This window comes from Nestor notabilis, unplaced genomic scaffold (genome assembly GCF_000696875.1).
Source record: "Nestor notabilis isolate BGI_N333 unplaced genomic scaffold, ASM69687v1 scaffold2266, whole genome shotgun sequence".
NCBI classification, from domain to species: Eukaryota; Metazoa; Chordata; class Aves; order Psittaciformes; family Psittacidae; genus Nestor; species Nestor notabilis.
The window spans coordinates 36,319-55,574 of NW_009933432.1; the positions used below are offsets into that span (position 1 = coordinate 36,319).

The following is a 19,256-nucleotide window of genomic DNA, read 5'->3' on the forward strand; positions in this document are numbered from 1 at the left end:
TATCGACAACTGAAATTCATGGAACTGGTTTGACATGGATTTTAACGGCTGATGAACTTGTATTGATTGGTGTGTTGCTAGATTCCTTGCCTCTTACCCATTCAATGCTCAGTGCATGCACACATGTTGCTTCTTTCTGCATTGAATTCCACATCCAACCTTTCCTGCATTCCCAGGGAATGTGAGGAAGCAGCAAACAGTTGGGGATGGACTTATGTCTCAAGAGCTATGGCACACAACTCATGCATGTCGATCCACTTAACTCCAAAGCTAGGAATAGGAGTCATTTTACTTTCCTTCAGATCAAGGAGTAGATCTATTCTGTCAAAACAGCCCAGAGGCCTCCAAAAGCAGTGAGTTGAGCTAAACAAGTGCTGGCATTAGCAGCAGGAGGAAGAGGAAATAGAAATGAAAATTAAGGTTGAGGATGATTTAGAAGAGACGATATCAAGGCTTGTATAATGTGACAGGGCTAGTTTCTCTTGGTATATAGCATGTTACCTGAATCCAGTTTCTTTGACAGAGGAGTTCTCATTGGAGTTCACATCATGTCACTTTTCTCCTGTAAGCGCTTAATCCTACCTAAGTGATAAAGTGTCACAATGCTGTTATGTTCCTGGTGCTAGTTCTGGCCAGGGAATTTATTCACATTCAGGCTTAGATTCACTTTTGATGCTGAAAACAGACATGGGCAAAACCAGGTCTGTTCTTCTGCCAGGCCTTGAGAAACAAGCCTGAAGGTAGCAAAAACACAGCCTGTTCCCAGCTGTGCTGCTGACTTAATTCTCTGTGTTCCTTCTATTCCCCTCCAAAAGTACAAATCCATTTAGTATATACAGACCACAATATGACTCATCAAAGTACCTGCCAGGGAGGCCAGGACTGCAAAGTGCCACTGTTGTATGCAAAGCCAAAACCAGGCTTTTGCACCTGCAGGCCCTAAATATCTGTTGCCTGTATTAGTCGTATTACAGCCAGTACTCTGATATTGGAATTTGGGTTACAGCATAGCTATTTTCCAGCTTTTATCTGCTTATCTCTGAGAGACTATTACTTGGAATACTCATCTTGGGCATTTTGAAACTTCTAAACAGCAAATTATAGTTCCAGAGTGGATAAGAAATGAATCAAATTGGTAACTCTAAAGTTCTCAAAGACAAACCTGAAACTTAAGCAAAGGAGTGGCAGATTTGCACTGGGAATCCATAAGGATGTTAGATAGAAGTACTACCACAGTGGGCTATGGATGCTGTGCTCTGCCTTTTCAAAGTGCCAGTAGCATGGCTGTGGGAGTGTAGCAAGGTGAGAGCTGTTCTGGGTTGAAATCTGCTGCTCTGAATCCAGTCTTGTGTGTCACTGGCAATAAATAATGTGAAATGAACAAATACATCAACTTACTTTATACATGCACATGGGCATGTGTGCTTATATGTGTGTATATGCGTATATATAGTGTATAGAGGGAGAAGTGAACACTCTTAGAAGCAATATATGTATATGTGTAGCATCTTATACATATAAATATATGGTCCATCATTCTAATTCCATGCACAACTGCACTATAACCATTGTGGTTTATAAGATCACACTTCATATATGCATGACTCACTGGCTTCATTCATGTTTCCATATGTATGTAGAAACATAGCAAAGCAGACATTCCTAGAGACATTGCAGGACAACCTCATTGAGATGGACATTCTCACCTCCTCCCGACATGACGGTGCTTACAATGATGGGTATGTGACACTTCTGTGGTCTTCCTGTTTACTGTACAGTCATTATGATCCTTGCATGAAAGCATTTGGTCATATCAGTGATGTTTAAGGGCGACACCATTGCTCGCCTCTTCCAAGGTGGCTTTAAAACTGAGGTTCTGGAGCTTGGAGCACTGTGTCCTGTACATATTAATGGCAGTCGTTAAGATGCTAGTGAGCCACAGCATGCTGCTTGCTTTTTTCCCTTGTTTTGAAAGTCATTTCGTTAGCAAGAAGTACCTACAGCAATTTTGAGTCCCCTATAAACTAAGATTAAGTTAATTCTCTTAAGAATCTTAAATTATTATTGTGCCAGCAGCCTGATACTTTATTGTTAAACTGATATTTGCCACATACCTTATCTTACAAGTGTCTGTAAGTGGTGTGTGTAAGCCAAGCCTTTGTTTTTGACTGAACCACCCATTCTGGCATCTTTACCTAACATTTGGTCACTTCTAAGTTAAAAGCAGCTTTTAACTTGACACTTAGTGCCAGAACTGTTGACCTCGTTGTGCTGGTACTTTCTAATTTGGTAGCTATCATTAACTGAAGATCTAATTGATGTTCTTGAACACTGCAGGTACCTTTGTGCTCTGAACAGATACATCTGTGCCTAAATACTTTCCAGAACACAGCATAGTATCTGAGTCTTTGTAAAAAGGAATGTTTTGATGTAGAGCATTAGTGGCAATAATGAATCTTTCCTTACTGCTCAGCAGTCATGCTTGGAGTACCAATAGACCCATGGCTGTAATATTACAAACACCTATTTGGGAGAATTATGTGTTTCTTTATTTTGCATGAATCAGTGGCTTTTCTGCATGGTGATATTGCTGCATGTGACATTCCCCCCTGTGACAAGTGGCTTCGAGGGGAAAATAAGAGTCATGTCTTCATCTGGTATAATGCACTGGCTTGACTGACTCCCATGGATCCATGCTGATTGCATCTGTGCTGCCTGCAAATCTGGCCCTGTAAACCACAGCAGAAGGTGCAAACTGCACTGGGGCTGTTCCTCAGTCCTCACAAGCTGCATTTTGGCTTCACATCAGCATGGTGACAGGCGAGTCAGATCTGTTTCCCCAAGTCTCATTCCTGGAATTTGAATGCCTTGTGCTTCGTGATGTCCCACCAAAAGGAAGTTTTTCATTTAGGATTCCCGTGGAAAGAACTCCCATTGGGACATCTCATTTCAGGAGCTCATGGACTGCAGTGGGTTCTTTTTGTGCTGGCTTCCATGAGCCTTCACCCAAGGTCCTCATAGGCTGGCTCTCAGGCTGCGTTTGTAGTGATGGGCAAAATACGGTGCCTCCCAACGTGTCACTGGACAGGAAACGCTGTTGCCTTTGACAGTAATTCACACTTTTTAAAGGCAGGCATCAAACTGAGGTGCTCTGGACTGCATTCTGCAAGCAGGAGCCTCTCCCCACTAGCCACACACAGGACTTGTATTCTGGGCTTTGATGCCTTTAGCCATGCCATTGTCCCACGCTTAAATTTGCCGGGCGGGGACAGTGTGAATATTCCCCTCTGTGACAATTTGGGTGCTATGGAATGGCTTAAGCTCTCTTTCCCCATCTCCATTCACCGATGCCATCCCCCAAAAACGCTCTCATGCAGTGATCAATGAATTGGTAAACACCCTCCCCTCTTTAATCCGACCTACACTTCCCTTCAGTCTCCATAGGGAATTTCTATGGGAGCGTGAGCAGGCCCCCGGTGCTGCCCGTGCCACCAGTCTGTCGTAGCTGTGCTTGGGGTATTCATCTCACTCTAACGCCAGCTCTTCCACAGAGGGGACTCCTGCCCTTGAAGAGTTCTCTGTGGCATTGTTGGCACTGTGGTTTTTTCGTTCTCTCTTGTTTTCCTTTACTCTGTGTGACTCGAGTTTGATTTTGATTCTTTCTCTTTTTGTGCATGCCATCCATGTCCGTAGCCAGCATTGTGTGGAGCTGCTTTCCTCGTCCCGGCAGCCGTCGCCATCCTCCCACCCCACATCTCCCTCAGCTTCGACTGCTGTGAGGAATCACTTGCTGTTGGTCTTTCTTCCCTCAGGCACTTCCTGTTCAAACCTGGAGGCACTTCTCCCCTTTTTTGTACCACGTCGCCGGGATATCCCTTGACGTCCAGCACTGTGTACTCACCTCCCCCTAGGCCCCTTCCCAGAAGTACCTTCTCTAGGCCTGCCTTTAACCTGAAGAAACCCTATAAGTACTGTAACTGGAAATGTGCTGCCCTGAGTGCCATTGTCATCTCAGTCACGCTGGTGATCCTGCTGGCCTATTTCATAGGTAAGCTTATTTCTGTTGGTTATTTCTTTGCTTTTCTTCCATTTCTTTACAAAACCACCTATAATGCTAATGTTTGGGAAGCAGAGGGTCAAGGTTGTGGTATAAAGGGATGGGGAAATAAGGTTTCTGTTGACTTGTGGTTGCAGTGCTATGGTAGGGAGCCTAGCATATGTCATGAAGAACATAGAGCCAGAGGAGCTTAGTAAAACATGAGTGCTCCCTTCAATGGCATGGGCTGTTTTCATTCCATTACATAGAGGAAAGTGTACCTGGAGTGAAACAAACCCACCAGAAGAACCCATTAAAGCAGGAAGTGAAGTCTGTGTCCCAGTCACATCCAGGTCCATGGGAGTCCTCCACTGTTGACTTTCATGGAACAGGGTTAGAACCAAGATCCTGATGCACAGAAATGCAGGTTTATTCTATCTTTTGGTGCCACATCCTAGTCATTTGACCAACCACATTGGTGTTCACAAAGGTGACTGGGAGGGTGGAGAAGGACTGAGTTAAGCCTGTGGTCCAACAGGGCCTTTTTTGTGTAGGGGGAGTTGGGGTGGAGAACAGGGGATTTTTCTTGAGCTCTGCATGACCTGAATTCCTTTGGTTTATAAGGGTTGTCAGTGTTCATTGCAAAAAATCATTCTCAGTGTTTGTTGGAAAAGTAATTGAACTGTTAGAAGTGAAAATTGTGGTTTTCAGCCTGTAAAGTTGGGGTGTTACCATTAATTGCTCCTCAGTTAGATTTGATATTTGTGTTACAAATGTCTCTCAACGGTCCATTCCCAGACTTGTGTTTAAACTGTCAGTGACACAAACTCTGGTTGTCAGACACTTACAGATGTGATCGTGGGTTAAAACAAGCCCATTTCTCATGGCACAAATGAGCCTTTTTGATTTCACTCTGACTTCCTGTGCGCTAATGATCTATAAAAGGTTGTGGTTAGAATTACGAATCTGAGCCTGGATTGAAAGACTTTTTGCTTTCATTTCACATGAGTATAATTAGCACTACCACAAAGGATTGCTATTCCTCTGTTCCTTTTATGTACACTTCTTTAATGACTGATACTTTTCCACTCCTGCCTTGCATCATACTCCGGTCACTTTTATGTGCTCCTGGAAGAGGAGCAGGCATGATTAATTAACCAAGCTGAAATCAGCAGCAGTTTGATGAAATATGCACTTCAACTTTCATCATTTGCTATGTACATTTGGACTCGCCTTTCTCATTTGTCTGCTCTGCTCCTTATGGCCTGAACATGGTTCCTTTGGACATTATCTCAGGGTGTCAGAGGAGTGTTGTTATAACTCAAAGTAGCGGTGTCTGCTCATTCTGACAGAGGAGGTGTGTGCTGTTTGATAGATGGAGAAGAGTTTGGAATGCTGCTCGGTATTCCCCAACTTAAACCCCTTTTCCAGAGTCCTGTAAAGCTCAAGCTCAAGCTGTTTAAAATCCCAGTTAACGTGGTTAAAAGGTAGGTCCATTGAGTGCTTTCCCATCCTGTTTTTTAATCCAGATGAATTGCATGGCCTTTGCTGGGCTCCATGGATGGCTGGCGAGGAGCCAGGAATGCTGATCAGGTTGAACTGCTGTAATTATGGGTCATAATTACTAATTTCTAAAGGAACTATCAATTATTAAAAATCAAACTCGATGCTTCACTTCAGCATAAACATATTTAGCCAAGATTGTCTCTACCAGACCCAGAGTTCTAATCAACAAGCAAAAAGGCAGCTCTTTAATTAGATTTTGATGAAAAATTGTGTTTAATTTCAAGTATAATCAATTATTAATTACAGTAATGAGTGACTCTGGCGGGGTTTACTAATTAACTCATTTAAAAATTATGAATAACCTTTTCATTTGTAATTATTTTCTACATCCTGTCAAGTCGCGGATGAGAACTGGATCACCTAAACCAGGAGACAAAAACTGAATTGGGGGGTCAGAATGGTTCTACTTTTGCTAAGTTGAGCTGAGGCATTTTGCATTCCTTAAACACTGTCAGTTCTGAGCAGGAATTTGTTCACTCCTTTAAATAATCTGGTCTGGTTGCAAAACAAGTTACTGGTTTTCCTCCAGTTTTTGCTTCCTTTCCCCTCTGTATTTGCATAGTTGCATCTTCTTACAGGTCAGGGACTGTAGTGATAGGACAAGGGGTGATGGGTTCAAGCTGAAACAGGGGAAGCTCAGGTTGCATATAAGGAAGAAGTTCTTCACAGTGAGGGTGCTGAGGCGCTGGCACAGGTTGCCCAAGGAAGTTGTGAATGCTCCATCCCTGGCAGTGTCCAAGGCCAGGTTGGACAGAGCCTTGGGCGACATGGCCTAGCGTGAGGTGTCCCTGCCCATGGCAGGGGGTTGGAACTGGATGATCTTAAGGTCCTTTCCAACCCAAACTGCTCCATGATTCTATGATTCTGTACCTGTCCTCATTTAAGCAGTATCTTGTTCTTTTCAATGCCATGGGGACTGTTTGAGTGGTAAGGTATAACTTAATCACGAGTAAGAAGGTCTAATCTATATAACAGCTCACGAGTGTTGAGAACTTGGCTAGTTTCCATGTCCTCTTGTTAGTTAAAACAACCATAGAAATTATCTTTTTAATGACCATTTCCATCCTCCAAAGCAAACTGGGGTCATTCGAAAGGCTCCCATTTAAGTGAATGGACTTTGGATCAGATCCCATGGCAGTGGCTTGGCATTTACTCTATTTTTCTATATACTTATCACGTAATGGAAGTAGTTCAGAGTAATGCCTAGAGCTTCAGGATGCTCTTCACAGCATCAGGCATGTCCTACTCCTCTGCTTAAATGTTAAAAACTACCCATTGCAGATCTTGAGATACATGAGGGACTCTGCTGTTAACAATGCTTTCTGTGTGACAGATGCTCAGATACAGCTGTGCTGGGTGACCACTTAAGGCAGGAAGAGCTGCAAGGAAACAACGAGGCATTGGGTCATTCCTGAAGTTCCTTGCTGAAGCCAGTTCATTTTGCTGTATCATTGGTTTAAAAGGCAGAGTTTGCATTATGTTGTGAAAGTTTTTATGGGATTTCGTAGTCTGAGGTTCATTTATCTTGCTGGGCTGTTTGAAAAGAGAGGACAGGAGGCATAAATAGAGCCCATGGAAGCTGAACGGCTGGTATCATGTGTCAACACTGTGATCAAGCTGACGGTTTTACAGGGCTGACTCACTGGTCTGGAGAGATAATGACAAACAAAACAGAACAGGGTGCATCAAACACCGAAAGCTGGATTTCATTTGAATTAACCAGCTTTTGATTGACTTGTTGCCACCTTTCCCTGTATGCAGAGGCAGTGGAGACAATGCACATCAAAGTTCTGCACACACGCAGCTTATGCAAATCTCATGAGCTCCACGGAAGCTTGTCTCATGGGGTGAGGACACCGAAGGGAAAAGCAGCAGCAGATCAGGGGCTGTGACATTAAAGTGGTGGGAATGGCACTGCTGGAACCACTGAAGTGAAAAGCCTCTTTAAGCAGCTCGTCACTGACCTGCAAATTTGCTGTTGCAGGAGGTTGTGAAGAGACACCACTTCAAAATTAAATTCCCCCTTTTAGGACTGTCCATTCAGCTGACAGCTAAACAAGGACAATTTTCATGGCTTGTGCTGGGGTGTGGTGGGGTCTGTATGCCATGGACAGCTAATATATAGTGAGAGTCTTACGGCACAGATAATACCCCGAGGGATGTTGCTATCCAAACACTTTGCCAGCAGAGTTTCTGTACCTGGTAGATGCCAGATCTGCTAGCACAGCATTGTAAAGAATCTCTGACATTCCTGTACTGCTTGGGGGGAAGAATTCCAAGTTTAGAAACAGAAAAGACCTGTTTGGTTGTCCAGATCTCCATGCCCAGCAGCTGTTTGGCAAGATCCATGGAATAGTTTCTAAATGAATTAGTGATGGAGAATGGTTTCTTTCTGCTGAAACAGAAGGTATTCTCCTCTGCCTGATGTAAATTCCAGACTAGATGGAAGTACAATTTGATGTAGTTAGGCACTTGCAATTTTCCTATACTTAAGCATGTGCTGTGGTTGCATTGCAGGAACAGCAAGAAAGACGGGCATTTGATTTAGATTAAAGTTAGGGCTGGAAAACATATTATGGAGCCAAAACAGTCATTCATTTGATTGGAGTCAGAGCTCTCTCTCCTTTTCAGCTCTGTGCTCATTTGAACTCTGTACAGATGCAGCTTCACTTAAAGAACAGTGTTGCTTGCTACAGGCAAAATGCATTCACAGTAAAACTGTGCTAGGACTATGATGTGTTTATAAAGTGTCTTTCTTTTTATTGTCTAAGAATCACCCTGAAAACTAACTTGAGCTCAGTTGGGCTGTGATTCTTTGATTCTATGTAATAAACCCAATTTAAGGCAGCTCTCCAAAGCTCTTATCTATCCAAGTAGTTAGCTCTGGATGTGTAGTACACCAATTACCATGGTATTTACATGCCACTTGAGATCAATAGGAAAAGTTGCTGATGCTTAATTATTAAACATGATCCATATCTATTAACCTACATTTATTCCTTGATATTAAGGGTTTTATTCAAGTTAAAATATAAACCAATTTATTGCCCTGCCAGCAAGTTTCTTTCATTTTCTGTTTTATTTACTATTTCTTTTCTGATCCCAGATAAGGTTCTATTTTGCTACTGTTGCCATTTGTTGTTTTGATTTACAAGGATCTCTCAAAGTTTTCTATTTCCATCTTATCTTGGATGAAATGCAGGGATGACAACTAAACAGTGTGTTCTAGCAAAGCCTTTATGGAGACAGTCTGTTAGCTAAGGAGGAGCTTTGAGGTCCTTTCATGGTTCTTTCACATCTTCACAAAGTTACTGCATATGCTTCACTTAGTAACTTTTGGGTCTCATTTACTTCATTTTAGCCTTTATCTATAAAACTGCCAGATCCAGTCTGCAAGGTGCTACAGCATTATCAGTAGTTCATTTTAGGTACTATAAATGTTGGTGAAACGTTACGTTTTAGGATATTGACTGAGAGGGACCATCATCATGACCCACCACTATCATTTTGATCTTTCACAGTAGAATATGTGGGGTTTTTCTGTTAAAGCTGGCTCTTACTGTACCAAATGCATACAAGCATGGTTAGTGCCACTAAGTCATACAGTTTAAATGACATCTAGCTCTTTCATACCCAGTGACATTTGGGAAATACCTTATTCTTCTTGTGCTCATGCTCCTTTTAAACTGCAGCAACACCGCTTACTTTAGCACTGGTCCAAATGCAGTCAGAGCTGGTGGCATTGGTCCCAGTGTCTGCAACAAGAGCTGGACTATAAAAGTCTGCCTGTGTTTCTATAGATTCCTGATTCTAGAGATTGACCTGACTAAAGACAGAATATACCTCAAGGCAGATGTTAACCCTTCAGTCCACTTCTGAATGATCGTCTTGTCTTTTTCACTGTTGAGCTCCAAATTCTGCTCCTGTAAGTTATCTCAGGGAACCAAAGACATGAAAATAGTCTCAGCCCCATGGAGAGAGGCCATCAACGGGCACATCCAGCTGATCCTTCAAAAGAGCATGGAGTTGCAGGAATCATTTGTTCCGTAGCAGAGAGATGGGAAGATTGCAGGCCTTTGTGTTAGCCTCAGTCACACTTCACTCTTGTTAGGGAACAAGTGAGGGCAGCTGCTGTGTGTAAAGTTTACAAGGGGCTGGTTGAGTAGCACTTAGCTTGGGAAAGCTGCCGGTGGGAATCTGGCAAAAGAAACTTTCCCTGGTCAGATCCACAAGGAATCACTCAAATGCCTCAGTTCTGACCTTCACACACAGTGTTGCATAAAACACAGATAGATCCCTGAAGTCCAGCTCACTATAGCTACATTAAGGAGTGTTACATACATATTTTGCCCAATGTGGCCAAGAAAAGGTGTTTAGTTGTTAATGCAGCACATGTACACAAGATAGTGATCAGCAGGGAAATGAGAAGGACACAATATTAAACCCAAGACGGGCTATATTCAGTCTTGAATTTCCCCCTGCTTTGTTGTCTGTCATTGCAGCTTTAGGTGTGTGCTGGTATGAATTATATCTCAGATCTGACTTTCCATCACCTGCAGAGAGCTCTTTGCATTATTAAAGGATTGTGTGCATCTTTTTGTCTTGGTTTTGGATTTTGCATTGTATGTTTGGATAGCAGCTTTATGGTTTAGAGTAAAGGAAGTCCAAGTGATTTAACCACAGCTTTAAAATAAAGGTGATAAAGGTACAAGATGCCACTTTAAAGTTATTCTTGTGGAGATAAGTTCATTCAGGTGGGATGTTAAAAACCTCACCATATAAACTCCATTAAAGAACATTCACTGTTTCGACCTAAATAAGATCTGTAACCTGACATAGAAACTGTTGGGGTAAGAGAAATATATGATGATGTATATGCTATTGAAAGAGAGACACTGCAAGAAAACATTCATCAAAAAGGATAGTAGAAGATAACATAAACCTCCTCATTTTGTTAGAGTTGCCCAGTGTGGACAAACTGTGAAGTATTAATATTCAGGTATTCCATTTGATAGCAACATGTTCTGAACTCAGTGCAAAGCAGAAAGGCTGCACTGATAAAGTCTAACACTGACAAAGAGCCTGGTCACTACTGCATCTTTTAGGCACTAATACAGTGCTTATTGGAAGAAGGAAGAAGTAGGAAGATTCCCATCATTTTTATTTAAGACTCTTCTCTTCATTTTCAATGGCAAAAGCCATAAACACTATCAGATCATGTAGGCTGACCTCTTAGGACACTGAAGACTAGTAAACTACAGCTACTTACTCTACCATTTTACATAAGTAAGTAAGTCACATACCTACTTCAGTTCAAGTTTCCCAACTTACATGTGTAAGGATCTCATTGCTCTTTGTGGCTATAAAAATTGCATTTGGAGACTGTTATACAACAATATTGTTATATTCTTGTGCTTGCTTCTGCAGTGATTTTCACTCTCTGCTTTCTAGCTGTGAGTGTCCCATTTCATGGATGCAGCTTGCGATCCCTTATTGGAACTAAATGAGCTTTAAGGTCTCTTCCAAACCATTCTATGATTCTAAGTGTATGAGGTGGCCTGTGACACCTTTTGTTTGAACCTGAAGCACATTTTGTTCAGATAACTCAAATTCAGTAGCTGTCCAGCTTTTTTGTTTATCTGTTCTGTCCTCATCCTTGTATTTGTCACTCGAATAGTCTTTGAGTCATCTGCATGGTTTGTCATCCACATTGATATGACATTGATGTGAATGTTGGACTGTCAGATGTTGAATTTCACAAGAAATTTTAACATTTGATGGTTATTCAGCAGCAATAATGATTTTAAGATCTTTAGTTTTACAAATCCATACATTACTTTTTACCATTGGGAAGTGCTTGTTTCTTTAGTCAAAAGTCCTACCAAATGAAACCAAATGTCTTACTAAACTGTCATATTGTCAGAAAATGAGTAACTCTTTGTTTGTTAAGATCTATTTATCAGTAAAGCAATATGGTTGGCCTGAGTTACCATGCATTCACTTTATTCTTCATTACTTGAATTCCGTGTTATGTTTGTCACTCTTTTGTGTATGATAGATGTCAGGCTGCCTGTTCTAAGTGACTTGCATCCTCTTCTTTTCCCTTCGTAAATATCTATACAGCATTAACCCAGTTCTAATCTCTTGGTAGATGGTTCAGTATTAATCAGTGAGTCAGGTTCCTCTTTGCTGTCTCATTTACTGGCTACAAGTTAAATGAGCCTGCAGATTTAAAACTGTTTGTCCTTGAATAGCTGTAGTTTAGTATAATTCTTGGTTATTAATGGACTGGAAAAAAACTCAACTTATTTCTTCTGAAATAAATAATCATGTTATTGTAGTTATTGTCAAAATCCAGAACAAAACATCTTACTGAACACTTTAGCCTTTGCTATAAATTATTAACAATATTCCATCTCCATCAATTCCATAGCTGAGTGTTGCTCGGTTTTCAAGGTTTCAATACTCTCAAAAAACATTCTATTGTTCTTTGTGTTTTTTCAAGGCATCTATCTTTTTCTTCGTGGCCTCAGCTTCTTTCAGCTCTCTGCCTGGCCTCAGATTTATATCAATTACTCTCTGTTTCCCTATTGTTCTGAGGGTTTATATATTCCTTTTTTATTTCTGCTTGTTGTTTCATTTTGACACTGAACGAAGAGGTCCCTCTGTCAGAGTCTGATCCTCCTTCATCATTGGGGGATCACTGGAAGAATTCCATTTAGAAGTAGACCACCAATATGACTGAGTCTTTAACCTGTTGGAAGCAGATTGCAGCTGTATATCCAGAAGCCTCCATCTGATCCAGGAGTTTCTATCCAGAAACCACACATCAGTCACATAACAGGACCCATAGCCCTTTAGATGCCTGATCCTTTCTTAAATTTAAAAGTCTTTAATACAAGAAGGGATGAACTTAATTCCATCTGTTCTTATTAAATGGTAAGATGGGCTCTCAGCTTTTATAAGCTTTTACCAGATGCTTTTAGTGAGTTGCTATAAACCCCTCGCCAAAGGAAAATAACAGCACACTGTCATCACCTTTATGACAGTAGCACAGATGTGATGCTCTAATCTTCATTTCACGGCTTAGATTGACCTTTGCACACAGACACTGAAAAGGAATCAGTTTTCCAGATCTTAATATCTACTGGAAGGGGTTCTCCTCGAGTCCATGTTTTTATTTCATTAATTAGTGTGAAATTTAATTGCAGTTAAGTGAAGACAGAAAGAAACGTTGCCTGTAATGGGCTTTCTTTCAGTGTTTTTAAATACCATACATTTTTGTGGGTAACTTGTCATGAGTAAGCTCGGCTAAGGGATGTCACTGACAGTGAAAAATATTCCTCAGTTATAGTTTAGTGTTTCTCTCTCATCCTTTTCTACTCTAAATTAGAAGATGACTTCAAAGCCTGTTTTGCAGCCAGGTCATAGGTTTCTGTTGGATATGTGCAGCATTGCATTCTCTAAGGTTTTTACCTGTAGCTGAAGTTGAGCTGTGTGGTAGAGATACATCTTTAGAGTGTTAAGAAAAGTGATGTGAAGTATACTACCTAGGCAATGTACTAGATGACCTGTAAATTAAAGAATCAATCCCCTTTTTCCCTCTCTGACAGGATTTCAGCACCACTGTTGATGCTGAAACTTAAAAACTCCAAAAGGACCACTTAAACAGTTCACTTTGAGCAATCAGAATCTGATGCTCAGTAAATAGGTAGTTAGAGGTTGCTGAATCTCTCTGTTTAAATGAAAATCTCTCTCACCATCACCAGCTTTTCCTATTGGACCTGTTGGAGCGAGGCCAGAGAAGGCCATAGAGATACTGCAAGAGCTGGAGCAGCTCTGTTCTGAAGCCAGGCTGAGAGAGCTGGGCTGGGGCAGCTGGAGAAGAGAAGGCTCCTGAAGGGGACACCTCAGAGCAGCTCCAGGGCCTAAAGGGGCTCCAGGAGGCCTGGAGAGGGGCTTTGGACAAGGGATGTAGGGACAGGCCAAGGGGAATGGCTTTACCCTGCCAGAGGGGAGACTGAGATGAGCCCTTGGGCAGAAGCTCTTCCGTGTGAGGGTGCTGAGGCGCTGGCACAGGGTGCCCAGAGAAGCTGTGGCTGCCCCATCCCTGGCAGTGTTCAAGGCCAGGTTGGACACAGGGGCTTGGAGCAACCTGCTCTAGTGGAAGGTGTCCCTGCCCATGGCAGGGGTTGGGACTGGGTGAGCTTTAAGGTCCCTTCAACCCAAACCATTCTATGATTCTATGGTGCTATCTCCAGTTTATTTGATTTTATCATACCTTAGCTTCCAAGCCTGTCCTTATTGCAGCCAGAAACTTTTGCCTAGAAAGATAAGAACAGCATATGGTAGCTGTTTTCAAATATGGTAGCACATACCACAGCAGCAGCATTGCACCTTGCTTGTGTTGTACAACTGTAGCATCACTTCATTATGCAGACACTCTTTAGAAAGCAAAGCAGATCAAGGCTGTTAGCAGAGATGATGGCTACACTTACACTAAGTGTTTCAAAAGAAACTCTGATCATGGGAATAGGATCTTGTTCAATTCTGGCAGAAATGATGATGAATTCAAGCATCAAAAGGGCTTCCTGAGGCTTTTTGTTAAAGAAATCTGATGATATTCCAAACAGTATTAATCCAAGTGGTCAGTAGCATTGTATTTATATTTGTACACCTTATGCAGTCAGGCTGAATCACGTACTGCTCCAGGTTGTAAAACATGTGCATGGGACTATTCTGGGCACCCAGCTGGTCCAGAGTGAGTGCATTTCGATAATGTTCAAATCTTATTGGTGATGACACTCCAACTATCTATTGTGAATGAACTCTGGTCCTTGCTACCTGAATAGTGCCCAGGAATTCAGAAGGTATTGGTTGACCAGAGCCAAAATATTGGAAGAGTCCCTTCAGACAAATAAATTATATGGATTATCACGTTACACTGCTTGATACTGTTCAATTCACCACAATCAACATAGTCTTTGAGGATAAAGGGGCAAGGCAGTGGATTATGTCCCCGAGCAAGCACTTTCCTATGTAATGATGAAACTAAATTCTAAGTAATCACAAGATAACCCTAAATAGACTAGTTAGGGTAGGGGTCTGGATCCCTATGTGTGGTCATTCACTTACACACAACTTTGCTATTGGATTTACTGTTATTTTATAGACTCATAGAGAATGGTTTGGGTTCGAAAGGACCTTAAGTTCATTCAGTTCCAACCCCCTGCCATGGGTAGGGACACCTCACACTAGACCATGTCGCCCAAGGCTCTGTCCAACACTGCCAGGGATGGAGCATTTACCACTTCTTTGGACAACCTGTGCCAGTGCCTCAGCACCCTCACAGTAAAGAACTTCTTCCTTAGATCTAACCTGAACTTCCCTCATCCAAGTTTAAACCGATTTCCCTTCGTCCTGTTACTCCAGTCCCTGATGAAGAGTGCCTCTGCAGCATCCTTGTAGCCCCCTTCAGACACTGAAGCTGCTCTGAGGTCTCCAGCAGCTTCTCTTCTCCAGGCTCAACAGCCCCAATGTTCTCAGCCTGTCTCAGTACGGGAGCTGCTCCAGCCCCTGATCATCCTCGTGGCCTCCTCTGGACTTGCTCCAACAGCTCCATGTCCTTTATCATATCCCAAATCCACCCAGATCTGGCTGCCACAAAACTAGAAAACCTGAGTTCACACATGCTCAGTAGGAACCTATTCAGAGAGCAGGAGCAAAATTACCTGCACTGAGTGCATTCCCTTCCTTTCCAACCCCCTCCTACTGCTACCAACCAGGCTGCACATGTGGCATCCCTAGAAAGCAATTGAATGTGCTACAATGCTGGAGCTGCCAGGGCTGAGTGGCAATTTCTGTGCCATTGTTCTGCTCAGCATTGGGCCAGTGGAAAAAAAAGAGCCTGTGATGAGGGAATTAAAGGCTATTACAGATTGCATATGCATACAGGGGCTGATGTGAAATCACACAAGTGATCTTAACTCTGTTCTTTGCTCACTTTTTAGTGCTTGACTTGGCGAACTTCGAGTTTCTTTAGCAAAAGCTATTTTAGTTGTAATTAAATATAGGGATGGCTGTGGGTCTTTTTAAGAGAACACTTTGGGTTGCACTTGCCAGCATTTGCCTTAATCTATGTGCTGTATTTAGACCTAAAACCAAGGGAACAAATCATAAGGTTAAGTTTTGTTATTAAGAGAGCTTTTCACACTGATCTGAACCATTCCCTTAGATTTATAGTGCCTGAAAGTCCTGACCTGGATTTTGCCCATGGCCTCTGGACAGAAAAAATATTCTTGTGTCATTAATTGTACTGGGTGCAGTTCTGGTGTCCTCAAAGTAAGCAGGACATGGAGCTGTTGGAGCAAGTCTAGAGGAGGCCAAGAGGATGATCAGGGGCTGGAGCAGCTCCTGTATGGAGACAGGCTGAGAACATTGGGGCTGTTGAGCCTGGAGAAGAGAAGCTGCTGGAGACCTCAGAGCAGCTTCCAGTGTCTGAAGGGGGCTACAAGGATGCTGGAGAGGGACCTTCATCAGGGACTGGAGTGACAGGACAAGGGGTGATGGGTTCAAACTGAAACTGGGGAAATTCAGGTTAGATACAAGGCAGAAGTTCTTTACTGTGAAGGTGATTGGAATGGGGTGCCCAAAGAAGTGGTGAATGCTCCATCCCTGGCAGTGTTCAAGGCCAGGTTGGACAGAGCCTTGGGCGACATGGTCTAGTGTGAGGTGTCCCTGCCCATAGCAGGGGGATGGAACTGGATGATATTATGGTCCTTTCCAACCGAAATCATTCTATGATTCTATGTTTGTGCTGTGTCACCCACTTTACAGCTTTCCCAGGCTGTACTTCTGTGTCTGTTTGCTGAGTGTTTGTACAGGAAAATAAAGGATTTTTTCTCTCTCTAAATGAACTATTGGAAAAATCTTTTGGTTTTCAAGTTTATGTGAAGAAAAAATAGAAAATAAATGAAAACTTTCTTAGCCTGCTTAACAAACAGTCATGTATTTGTTGTCCAAAGCAGTTAGAACAATGAGATGCTTCTGATTACACCTGCAAAATGTGTCAATTCATGCTGAATTTCCAGCATTTCCAACACGCTCTTGAAGGCACTCGTTTTATTCAGGCTCTAAGTAAAGCTCAAGTTAAACCCCTGCTTTGGCCATCAAGGAATTCCAAGCTTGTCAATTTGTTCATTTTTCTTACATCAACTAGCACAGCCCAGCTGGAGCTCTGGTGCTATTAGACTGTACATGGTGACTAATAACACTAATGCAGTTCTCAGCTGATGGTAGGATTGCACCCCAAGCAGCGCTCTCAAATAATTTACTTGTCCTTATAATAAAATCATGCTTGTGTTCAGAAGGAGGGATGAGCAGGCAGCCACCTGAGAGGTCAGCTCTCACATCAAGTTCTACATCAGTATTTAGATCTTACCCCTCAAACTGGGATGCTGCACTGAAGCACTTATCCCACCTCTGTTTTGTTGGGGTGATAGAAGAAAGCAGGGATTGTTTGTGATTTCACACAGCAAACTGCATTTCTTGGACATTAAGCAACTTACTATATTAATTTTGGAAAGCAAGTTCTCTGATATCATAGAATCCCAGCCTGGTTTGGGTTGGGATGGCACTTAAAGCTCCTCCAGTCCCAACCCCTGCCATGGGCAGGGACACCTTCCACTAGAGCAGGTTGCTCCAAGCCCCTGTGTCCAACCTGGCCTTGAGCACTGCCAGGGATGGGGCAGCCACAGCTTCTCTGGGCACCCTGTGCCAGCGCCTCAGCACCCTCACAGGGAAGAACTTCTGCCTCAGAGCTCATCTCAATCTCCCCTCTGGCAGGTTCAAGCCCTTCCCCTTGTCCTGTCCCTCCAGGCCCTTGTCCAAAGCTCCTCTCCAGCTGTTAGGTAGAAGGCTACTTCCTTATATCTAGTAGAGATAAGAAGGAAAGAAGCTTGTGAGAGGTTGTTGATTTACCTGTGTAACTTACACCCTTTTTAATTACGGTCTCCCAATTTATATGTGTGTAATGAAATGGCATTTGTCAAATTATGCTGTCCAAACCAGGCTAGCCCAGAAATGTAGTAATTGCAAAGCAAGGTAGGAGGCCCTCTGGTAGTGCTGCCTGTCCTCATTTCTCTAATTGAAGTGAGTACCCCAATGGGAGCACCATTATTTCTAATATTATACACACAAATTAAAACTCCATTTAGAGGTACAGTGGGACCATCTTATAATTGACTTTGATCTTGACGAAAGATCTCAGTAATATTTATAGGAATATGGTCTCTCCCAGAAAAGGTACCTAGAAGGGAAAATATTATGTTAGTGAGAGAGGCCTGAGCATGTGTAACACCAAATTTACTAGAGCAGTGGGGCTGAAACCCATCTCTTCAGTGCAGTAAGCTGCCTTGTAGCAGCAAAGTGTTGCTGAGGTCCATCTTTCAGCTCTCTGTTCTGCTTCCATAGTGGTGTAGATGGTGAAGGGAATGACAGACTGCATTTAAGCAGACAGTTCCTTAGATAAACCACACCACTTTTGTCTATTTTTTAACTATAGGTTGACACTTAAAAAGAAACTCTCCTTAAAATACCCATAAAAATATTCACATTTACCCATTTAAAACTGCATTTTCCTTTTCCTGCAGGAAATAAAGAGCATCCAGCAAGCTGCTCTAGCACTGGAGGGGCCAGTGATCATCTATTAGTGGTTTGAATGGCCAGGCAATCACTTGGAAGTCTTTGATCCCCAGGGGTAATTAGGAAGACATTGAATAGGAAGTGCTGACTCTTTGCATTGAACAAACATCGAGTTTAAGTAACTGCTTCATTTTATAACATGTCTTTCTAGTCACTTCCTTAAAGGTTTCAAAGAAATGTGATGCTTCAGCTGGAAGCTCTTTTTTTTTTCTTCCCTATTAAGAGCAATTGGGAACTAAATTAAAATATAAAGTGTTCTCCTAAGAAGGAACTAATACTATTTTGTAGACCATCTGCTTCTGTCTTGGAAAGCTTTGATACAGCTCTTCAGTCAGGAGGAGTCAAAGAATAACTGGTTTGTGTCAAATCAAAGCAAGTAAATGCGTTTGCAGCCGGGACTTTAGGTGATTACCACAATGCTTTGTTTTCCCCACAGGCAGTTCCCACTCTGGTGGCAGAATTTTAAGAGGTAGGAATTTGCATTCCTCCTTTGTACATGGTGATTCTGATTGAGGGAAGGAGGAAGCCTGAATTACCTCTGAAAGAAACACTGCTGGTACTTGCATAGTTTGAGCTCTGCATGTGGAGGAATGATCAGGCAGCAGGCAGGGCCCCAAGTATTACTGGATGTATTCCATAGCATGTGTCTATACTGAGCTGGCTGTGAAAGCACCTACCTCTCACTTAAGGTCCTAAAAACCCACCACAGAATCATAGCATCACAGACTGGTTTGGGGTGGGAAGGACCTTAAGATCATTCAGTTCCGACCCCCTGCCACAGGCAGGGACCCCTTCCACTAGAGCAGGTTGCTCCAAGCCCCTGTGTCCAACCTGGCCTTGAGCACTGCCAGGGATGGGGCAGCCACAGCTTCTCTGGGCACCCTGTGCCAGCGCCTCAGCACCCTCACAGGGAAGAGCTTCTCCTGTTTCAGTTTAAACCCATCACCCTTTG

General features: G+C 42.6%; 1 protein-coding gene across 1 annotated transcript in view; it reads left to right on the plus strand.

Annotated features, from left to right (window-relative positions):
* Positions 1-19,256, plus strand: part of LOC104407561 (teneurin-4-like) — a gene marked incomplete at both ends in the record, with an annotated part of 152,162 nt that overhangs the window by 3,669 nt on the left and 129,237 nt on the right. The window contains 2 exons of the mRNA XM_010016878.1: positions 1,641-1,739; positions 3,813-4,048. Coding sequence (XP_010015180.1) covers positions 1,641-1,739; positions 3,813-4,048 — 335 coding nt within the window. The remainder of the gene's footprint in view (positions 1-1,640; positions 1,740-3,812; positions 4,049-19,256) is intronic.